The 9824-nt window shown below is 46.2% G+C and overlaps 1 protein-coding gene across 2 annotated transcripts; it reads right to left on the minus strand.

The window, feature by feature from the left end:
- Positions 1-806: 806 nt before the first annotated feature.
- On the minus strand, positions 807-8672 carry IDS (iduronate 2-sulfatase). Of its 2 annotated transcripts, none has more exons than XM_066202387.1 (9): positions 8513-8672; positions 7698-7834; positions 6426-6603; positions 5454-5542; positions 4731-4931; positions 4123-4293; positions 3409-3535; positions 1754-1927; positions 807-1412 (listed from the first exon to the last, which is right to left on the minus strand). In XM_066202387.1, the coding sequence occupies exons 1-9, from the start codon at positions 8631-8633 to the stop codon at positions 910-912; spliced, it is 1701 nt and encodes a 566-aa protein (XP_066058484.1). In that variant the 5' UTR covers positions 8634-8672; the 3' UTR covers positions 807-909. The 2 variants fall into 2 exon arrangements, with proteins under 2 accessions (XP_066058484.1, XP_066058485.1); XM_066202388.1 differs by lacking the exon at positions 8513-8672 and adding an exon at positions 8447-8487.
- Positions 8673-9824: the final 1152 nt, after the last annotated feature.

The raw sequence follows: 9824 nt of genomic DNA on the forward strand, positions 1-9824 counted from the left end.
CTAAATGCCACACTAAAAATTTAAATGGGAGCCTTTAGCTCTCCTAGTCCAAAGCAGAGAATGCCAAGCCCATTAGCACCTAGGAAGGCAAACGTCCAGGTCTCTGTCACTGGATGTAACAACCCTCAAGTGCAAAGAGCAGTTCTGCAACGACCCAGCTCCAAAAGCTGAAGGTTTCCATCTCCTCTCACCTGTAGAGACTCATTAGACCAATCCTCAGGAAAATCCACAGAAGAGCATATTGGTGTTACCTTAACGCCCCAGTCTTATTTAGTGTTTCAGTGATGAAAGTGCTCACTTCACACACATTAACTAATTTAAAACTCAGATTCTCCTGCTGTATCATAAGAAGCATGAATTCCAAATCACAGCTTTTATTTAAAATAATTAATTTTTGGATAAAACCTATGAAGTTTCTCTTTGGGCTTTAGTAAGAGGTAAGGCTAATGAGAGCAAACACCTCAGCCTTTCCCACTATCAAATGTCTTGATATTCCAGCCCCAAGTTTCCTGGGTGAAGGGGACAGGACCTGGGTCATGAATTACACTCTCTGCACAGCCACTCAAACATGTAAGTTTCTGGTTTTCCACCTTTCACACCAACAGTTTCAGCACAGATAATGAAATTTAATTCTTCACTCGCTACAGAAGACCACTGAGGTGTTCACAGTGTGGGTCTGATGCTCTCTGTGGCCTTTTCAGAAGTGTTACAAGCTTGTGTTTGAAAACGCAGTCCCCTCAGACTACTTCAGTGCAGTAAGGGCTGTAACAAGACAAAGGCAATAGCAAGTTTTGATACAAGAAGGATTTTTATTCAATCCAAATGTTTTCTGTACAACAGAAAGGTTTTATACAAAAGAAGGAAGCATCCATACAGTCACAAGAGCAGGCACAAAGAAGTTTCTGTACCCTAGTGCTTTAGAAAGCCAAGAAGTTTTTTGAAAAACCAACCATGTGAAGTATTGTTATAGATGTTATAGTCCTGGTTTGGGTCATTCTCCATCATGTACAGCTCTCCTGCATGGACATCCTCAAAGTTAGCACTGAAGTTGTTGGAATCAAAGTGAACCCACAGAGTGTACCTGTAGTCAGTGGTACGCATGGAATAGCCCATGATCCTGATGTCCTTCAGCCTCGGTTTGTCAGAGTTCCACTGGGGAGTGTCTGCAGGCCGGGGATATTGGCTGAAAGCAGCAGGTTCTTCATTAAAACACCTGCCAGCGTCATCACACCCTTCCTTGCCTTCCTGCACCTTTCCTCCTGAGACATTAAAATAGTGCACAATGCTGGTCCCCTCTGTGCACAGCTCAACACCAAATGATGTCTCTGGACACGCGGGAGGAACCTGCAGGCCAGCAAGGTCTGCAAGGGTTGGAAAAAGAGACACCAGCTCCACCACTTTCTTACTTTCCCCTGGAAGAAATAATATCAAAACATAAGTTATGGAATAGGGTGGTTGGACAACAAGTTTTTCTGATAATTCAGTTGTTTTATTCCAAGTGCTGTGTACAGGATTTTTGGGGGTACCAAAATCAAGGCAATTAAGGAGCGGCAGTTAGCTGTGCAGATGCCAGCCCATGCACTTATGATGTGCCTTTAACAATTTAAAACATTTATGTTTCTCCAATAGCCTTAAAGATAATCATATCCATCAGTTTGAAAAAGAGCTCTTCAGAAAGACGAAGTAAATTCTCAGGGTGCTTGGAGACACATACCCACCCACTGCAAACACAAAATAAGCACTGGAAACTTACCTTGAGGTGCTGATCTTCCAACATGGCTAAAAGGGTCGAGGTAGGGGAAGAGCCTTGCTCCTCGACTGACAGGGGAAGATGTCATTCCTGGGACATAAAACATCAGTGGCACTCGGGTAGCAACATCAAAATTGCTGTATTTTGCCCATTCACCATGTTCTCCCAGGGACCACCCTAGGTGACAAAGAACACAATTCAGAGCAGATACTGGTTTGTAATCTAGTAGTCATTTCTTCTTCGTTGTAAATTGACTCTGATTGTTGAGGCCACTAATCTGTTATAAAGGTTAGATGAAAAGGTAAATAATCTGTATTTAGACATAACAAGTCTTTTCTCTAATGTGGAAGCTATTTCCACAGCCACCTAAATCTTGCAACTTGCTACTCTTTTATAAAGGAAATAATTATACCTTTCCTTACTTCTAGATTCTCAAGATTAGAACTAGGAAATTAGCATTAAAACAGCAGAAAAGAGGAATTGGGGTGTGTCACAGTGCCTGCACGAATCTCCAGATCAATTCCACAAGGCATTCATTTAAGTTTTGGACAGCTTCCAGCTCTCCAATACTCCTGTTAAGACTGTAGCTGAACACCCCTGGAGCCAAGGCTGCTCTCTGTGCCAGACTGTCACATCAGGACTCTACTCCTGAGGAAGCAATAGAGATAAAACTTTTCAGCTCTCCTCTTCCTCTTGAAAGAGATGCCAACGTGACTTCCTTCCAGGCAGAAACACTGCCAGCTTCACTTTGGGGGAAGACAAAGGAACTCTGTGACAGCTATGTTAACACATGTTTTTTCTTAAGCACTTTGCCAGCCATGGTACTGGAAACACCAACTGTTTACAGCTACCCAAATCAAAGAAATGAAAAATTCAGTTTACAAACAAGTCAGAAGGAACATTTAGAGTCACTTTAGTATCAAAGTATTCATCTTATTGCTCTGCAACTTGTAAGAGCTTGCTTATACACACACCCTCACAGAAATCAACCCAAATTAACTATATATGTGACTTTAAATTGATGTAGTTAATTCACATCCTAACTGGTTTAAATCAGCTCAGCCATCCCACAATTAAATGGATCATGACAGGGTTATTTAAATGAATATTAGAACATTGAAACAAGGATTAAATGCTTGAGGTATTTGTCCCACAGTTCAAAATCAGTTTTTCACCACCAGGATCCAGAATGTGCAGGATATCAGATATGAGAGGGAACCATATCCCTTATCAGTTTAGATGCTCTGCAAGCAGCAATGACAAGTGTAAGAAAACACACTTGAGCAGTTAATGAGAAAGCCTGTTACCCACTGTACCAGATGGCTTTCTACAAATGGTAATGGGGGAGGAATGGTGGCTGTACTTTCAGAGCACAGTTCCCAGCAAGAGTCACTCCTTGGGTAGGGGGTGGGAATACATCAAGCTCAGCCCCATCTCCTGGCAGGCAGCCTCATCCCTCACCAGCAAATCCTCAACCTGTGCCTGTGGGGACAGAACTGTGCAGCCACAGAAGCCAGTGCCAGTCCCCTCAATCCGGCTGAGACAAACCAGAGGTACAAGGTATGACACCACAGAAACACACACTGGATTAATATGCCAGCACTGAATTGCACAATGAAATTCTTAGCAGGAAGCTCGAGAAAGATTTAAATGCTTACCATGATCAGCAGTAAAAACTACTATTGTGTTATTTGAGAGTCCTACATTATCCAAAGCATTCAGAAGCAGGCCAACCTGCACATCCAGGTAAGAAACTGCTGCATAGTAACTCTGACGAATCTGCCGCTGCAAGTTAAGAAAACAGGAGAGAAAAATAAAAAAAAGGTTGTCCCCAGACACATACAGCAGAACCAGGGGGTGGCTGTGTAAAAGAACTAAAGGACTCTACTTGCAAAGCTTTAATTTTAATTGTCTGTAGCCCAATTAATGTTCCAGAAAAATTAATTTGGGATGGGGCAGTTAGAAAATTCAACCTCCCAGAAGTGCTTTCAAGCAAAACACTGCAAACCAATCCATTCTTCATCTCTTGGTCTAACCAGAGCATCTAATTTTGATATAAGCACTGGAGAGTCAAGGAAAATCTTGCAAAAGATACACTGGGTGCCAGCTTGAAGCAGACAAACAGACTCACATAATGAACACAAATGCAGCATTAGTAGCTGCTACATACAGTCCCTCACATGCAAACTGAACTGCAGTGACAGTGAAGGTTTGCCTACAGAGCTAGAGGTGACAGTGTTCAAGGCAGGGAATTCATAACTGCAAATGGTCAGTTGCTGAAGAACTAGGAGCATCCAAGAGCAGCTGACTCCTCCCTTGCATTTGAACGAGTGAAGGCAGTTTGACTTCAGAGCACTGTGTTGACAGCTTACCTGGAAATCGTCTGGAAGTGGCCCATAAGGGAAACTAACATTTAATGCTTCCACATCATCCCTCTGTCTGATATCCATCCAGGGGTTGTATGCCACAGAAGGTAGTTTCTTAGGCACCCAGGGATCTGGGGCCAGTGTGATATTTTCCAAGGGGTACAACTTGAGAAATTCCTTTACAACACAAAACATATAAAAACTGTCCTCAACTCCAACATATACTGTGTATTTCGTGTTTAAACAGCAACCATTTTCCCTTGCAAGACCCTTTAAAGTTACATTTACAAGGCTTCATTTCCCTCCCACCAGAGTGTGAAACACAGCAACACCAGACATCCCCAACCAATTCCTGAAAAATACTGAGTCCGTAAATACCTAAACCTTGCCTCCTGTATCTCAAAACAACACTGCAACACTGTGACTGGCTGAGGAGTCACAATTCATTCTCATTAAACGTTCTGAAATACATCACAGGTGACTCCTGAAGTCACACCAGATCAAGGCTGGTTTCCAACTTGCTTTCCAGAAACAGCAATAAAGCATTGGTGGGAACAGCTTTTAAAAACAAAAGCAACATTCATCTCCGCTCCTGCAGGTTCCATTCTCCTCACCTGTGGGTACCTCAGTGGGATATGTGGCTTGTGGTAACCAACAGCCAGGAAGAACTTTTGCCTGCTGGTTTTCATGATGTTCAGTAAGCGTATGGCCTCCTCAGTGCTCTGAATATCAGGCAGAGTCCCCCCAGGCATTTCTGTCACATTCACTGGGCACACCAAGTTCGCATAAAGTTTTCCATCTTTTCCCCTACAAGTCTTCAACAAGGAAAAAAAAAATTAGTTCAGTAACTTCTGTTAAATACAAGGACAAAATCCTCTCTTCTGTAACTTTAAAACCGATTTGTTTCTACCAACAAAAGAATGTAACTTCCATGCCTATGAAAACACAGAAATTCTCTCTAAAGCTGGGTAGAAGATTAAATGTAGTCACATGGGTGGAAAGCCCACAGTTTCTATGATGAATAGAATCTCTGATCTAATGGAGATGCAGCAGCATTTGGTTATCCTACATGTACATATATTTTCTATCCTTCTGATCCCAAGAATTCATAGAAAGCTGTCTGGAAGCTACTGACTTGGCTTCTGAGCAAATGCCAGCAGTGGCTGATGTGTAATCAGTGAAGAGAGATAAATTGGACTAAACAGTGGCCAGGGAAAGGTGGCCTCAGCAGGGTGTTTGGGAGGGCTGCTAAATGAATACTTTTCTTTCTGTCATGGATGCAAATGTTGCTGTTGTTAAAACTAGTATTTTTCCAGCAGTAAAGCCAAGACACTTACCTTATCATTCTCATGCTTTTCAGCTGAAGGATGAAAGGGTGGAATGGACCAACTGTAGGGATAGTCGTCACTGTAATTGGATGAAACCCCTGGAATGGATAAAGATATTAAATATGTTTTAATAGTTCACTGAACCAAGAAGAGCTCAGACACGAATTTAACTTGTCTTCAATTGCTTTTTTTTTTTATATACACTAAATGAAGAAACATTTCAAATGAATCTTTGACAACTGAGGAAAAGATAACCAAGAAATAAAAGCCAAAAAGTTTAAGACAGGTATTTTTCCCTGAAATACACCTTCTACTAGTGAGGGAGACTCAAGCCTGTTGAAGAGCCTTACTTCAGGGAACACCAACAAAAAAACCCAAAACCCAAACCAAAATAAAAAAAAAAAAATCAAAAAACACCCAGGATTAATAACAGTCTTCATGCATATCCTTGATTAACTTTACCATAAACTGAAACACATACTGAAACTACCCACACAAATGGAGTTATAGGATAAGAAACTGCCAAAAAGAGGATCAGTATTACAATATTTTTCAACTCAGTAGTGTTACTGTTTTTTAACTAGTGAACTAATTTCCTACTGAACTTGAAGCATTAGTCATACATTCTGCATGTCCTGATCCAGACACACAGCTTATTAAGAAACATGAAGCATGTACAGGCAGAACTAAGCCAACAAGTAATTTCATTTTCAGCAGACACCTAACTTCCAGATGTATTTTTAGAATGTTAAGACATTTATTCCCACAATTGCCAGACAAGATGTGAAAACATCCATTAGATAAAAGTCATCTAATCCATTCATGTCTAATGCCTTAAGACTTAATGACAACCACTGTAAAATCTGGCTTATGATTATGATTTAGGTTCTTAATACAGACGAGAATCAATACTTTTGTAAGTTTGTGAGACTACACACATCAAGCATTTCTATTTTAAGCAAATGACAATTCAAACCATACCAGGATGAAAAACTTTCCCCACAGACATGGTCACGTAGCCATTTTCCCTGAAATACTGGGGCATGGTGGAATAGTTTCCTGCATGAAGTCTCCAGTAGGAGTAGAAATCGTAGAGCCGGGTGGTGTCAGGCCTGCGGCCAGTCAGAAATGACACTCTGCTGGGAGCACACACGGCTTGCTGAGGAGAAAGGCAGCCAAGGAGAGAAATTTGGAATAAAAACCAAAACACACCTAGGAGCTAACTTGGGCATAGTGATGCCTTAAGTTTTAGCTTTCGTATTTTCCAGATTCTGTATGTTAGTATATAACTCTGAACTTCATATAAAGCGTTAGCATGTTCTCCTTACAGTTTAGTCAGACAAAACAATCCTCCTCCAGCCTGAGAACCAAGGACACCATTGCAGCTCAAGCCCAAAAAGTATAAACAATAGTGAATTGAGGAGAGCAATCTGGGACTTCTCTTGAATCTTCATGACCTGAAGCTGTAATTAATTGGACAATTAACCTCAATATGTAAATGGACCAAAACTTATAAAAGTGTGAAAAAGTCTGGTTCATTGTCCATCTTGGGTGGAGCCTCGGCCAGGCTCTTGTACTGCCCAAGGTGTATCCTTTGAAGGCCTTTTTAATAAATACCTACTTTATTCCTTTAACACTGTCTAGCCTCTGTTCTAGGTAGGCTCTCATGGCATCAGTAGCTGGGCCATAACCATCTGAAAACTCAGGAATCACAGGGAACGAGTCTCACATCACTTCAGGCTGGAATGAACAGTATCCTTATTAAGCATATCAATTCCAAACTGTAAGCTTTTAAAAAAGCAAGTCATGTTCCATAAAGGCAGAGCTTTTGAAATCTGGGTGTTCACATCACACAGAACTAAGCAGCAGTGGCAGGTGGACTGTGCTGATAAAAGCCAAAAGTCTAGTTGATGTGCCTTAAGAATAAAGAAAGGATGAACCCAGAAGGTCTGGGTTATGGTCCAAAGGTCTGACCAGTTCTGCTTCAGACTCACAAAACCCAAGAGTTTTGGCTTTGAAGCCCTATTCCCTAGCTGGAATTATACACAAATACCATAATTTAAATGCCCTGTTTGCATTTTTCTCACCTTAGTAAAGACAAGTTCACACCCTACTGTTCAGCCCAATCATTTCTACTGAAAACACTTCAAGTTAATAAAAACTTGCTTTTTCCACCGGCCTGACTAACACCTACTGTGATAAAACCAGTAATTATTTTGCATAGAGAAAACATGTTTAAGTCACTTATGTCACCTGGGCATATGCATTGCTGAACACCAGACTTTGGGAAGCAAGTTGATCGATGTTGGGAGATTTCGCAAGCTTATCTCCATAACAGCCCAACACAGGACGCAGATCATCCACAACTATAAACAAGACATTCATGCCATCTATGAAGGAACAGAATTAGAAATAAATTAACCCGAGCTCCATTAATCAGAGGTTACTTTATGCCGATTTATCAGTTTTTAACCCCTAAACACACTTGAGGACAAAAATAAAATTAATACAACGAGCAAGAATATCTTTGTAAGGGAATGTAAACAATGGGATTAATTCTCCAAAGACAGAAATTCTTATTTGGCCAAGACAGAAATATTGTGGTTTTCATTTCCCTTCTTATTTCATTGCTTGCACCCATGGTATTTTCTCCAGGGAGACGGCATCTCCTTGCATCTGTCTAAAGTAGGATGGTGCAAAATAAGGAAGTATTTTATAGGTCTACATACTACCGAACTCTACGGCCTGCAAGCTTTGAGAAGGGTGTTAAACCACAGGTAAACAACACTGTAGTCCCGTATGATTCCGCTCCGAGCAGATAAAACTATTTTTCTTTAAGTAATTACACACGTCTGTTTAAAACGCCCTCTCAAGGCGGCGGACTGTGCCGAGGGGGTCGACCCGCTCGCCGCCGGCGAGTGAAGGAGCAGCTTCCCCAGGGACACACGGATCCCTCGGGACACACCGACCCTCTGGCAAACACCGGGCCCCTCGGCACACACCGATCCCTCGGCCCCGGGCTCCCGGCCGCCGCTCCCCCCGGGCCAGCCACCGCCGCCACAACGAACCCCCGGGCCCGCGCCCAGCTCCGGGCCCCGCCGCCGCCGGGCCGGCCGCGAAGGCATCGCGGGGCAGCCGCAGCAGGGACAGGGACAGCGACAGCCACAGGCACAACCGCGCCGCCGCCATATCCCGGAGAGGCGGCGGGGCCGGGCAGAGGCGGCCCGGGGGCGGTGTCTTGAACCATCGCCGGAGCCCGAACCCCGCCGGGAGCGGCCCTTCCCCTTCCACTTCTCCTTCCACTTCCCCTTCCCCGCGCGGGGGCGCCGCGGGTCTGCGAGCGGCGGGTTCGCGAGGGGCGGCCCCGCCGTCTGGGGGCTCGGCCCCGCCGTCAGGGGGCTCGGCCCCGCCGTCAGGGAGCTCGGAAGCCGCCCCGCCGTCAGGGGGCTCGGCCCGGCCCCGCCGTCAGGGGGCTCGGCCCCGGCCCCGCCGTCAGGGGGCTCGGCTCGGCCCCGCCGTCAGGGGGCTCGGCCCCGGCCCCGCCGTGAGGGGGCTCGGCCCCGGCCCCGCCGTCAGGGGGCTCGGCCCCGCCGTCAGGGGGCTCGGCCCCGCCGTGAGGGAGCTCGGAAGCCGCCCCGCCGTCAGGGGGCTCGGCCCCGCCGTCAGGGTGCTCGGCTTGGCCCCGCCGTCAGGGGGCTCGGCTCTGCTCGGCTCGGCTCGGCTCGGCTCGGCTCGGCCCGGCTCGGCTCGGCCCGGCTCGGCTCGGCCCGGCTCGGCTCGGCCCGGCTCGGCCCGGCCCGGCCCGGCCCGGCTCGGCTCGGCCCGGCTCGGCTCGGCCCGGCTCGGCTCGGCTCGGCTCGGCTCGGCTCGGCTCGGCTCGGCTCGGCCCGGCTCGGCTCGGCTCGGCTCGGCTCGGCTCGGCCCGGCTCGGCTCGGCCCGGCTCGGCTCGGCCCGGCTCGGCTCGGCTCGGCCCGGCTCGGCTCGGCTCGGCTCGGCCGGCAGTGCGATCCAGCGCTCGCTGTTCGGGACTGTGCGCACTCTGCGGGGCTGTTCGGGGCGCAGCGTTGCTGCTTGCTGCGGTTCTTGCCCGATGTTTGTTCTTGCACGGGTCTCAGCAGCCGCCGCAGCTCCCGTGGAAAGGGAATGTCAGTGGCGTTCTCAATGTTATTTCTTTCTCGTGGAAGTAGCATTGGGGAATGAGGAGATCGTGGTTTAGTAGTGAGAGAAGCTGAGTACTTCAATCCTGTTTGTGTATCGGTGAACATTCTGTTTGGTCTTTAAAGAAACGTTCCGTGTTTCTGGTCACCCCGATGTCCCGCAGGCTGCCTGCCGAGCGAGGGTGTCGCCAGTGTATGGAAAGATACATAAACTAAAAAGTT

This window comes from Chamaea fasciata, unplaced genomic scaffold (assembly GCF_029207755.1).
Source record: "Chamaea fasciata isolate MVZ Bird 193981 ecotype frontalis unplaced genomic scaffold, bChaFas1.0.hap1 SCAF_22, whole genome shotgun sequence".
Classification (NCBI taxonomy): domain Eukaryota; kingdom Metazoa; phylum Chordata; class Aves; order Passeriformes; family Sylviidae; genus Chamaea; species Chamaea fasciata.

Coding starts and splice junctions, on each gene's coding strand:
- IDS (XM_066202387.1), bottom strand. CDS start 8,633: ATGGCGGCGGCGCGGTTGTGCCTGTGGCTGTCGCTGTCCCTGTCCCTG. Junction 4,294..4,730: donor TCCCACTGAGGTACCCACAG/GTGAGGAGAATG, acceptor TGTGTTGTAAAG/GAATTTCTCAAGTTGTACCC. Junction 3,536..4,122: donor CACTTCCAGACGATTTCCAG/GTAAGCTGTCAA, acceptor CTTAACTTGCAG/CGGCAGATTCGTCAGAGTTA.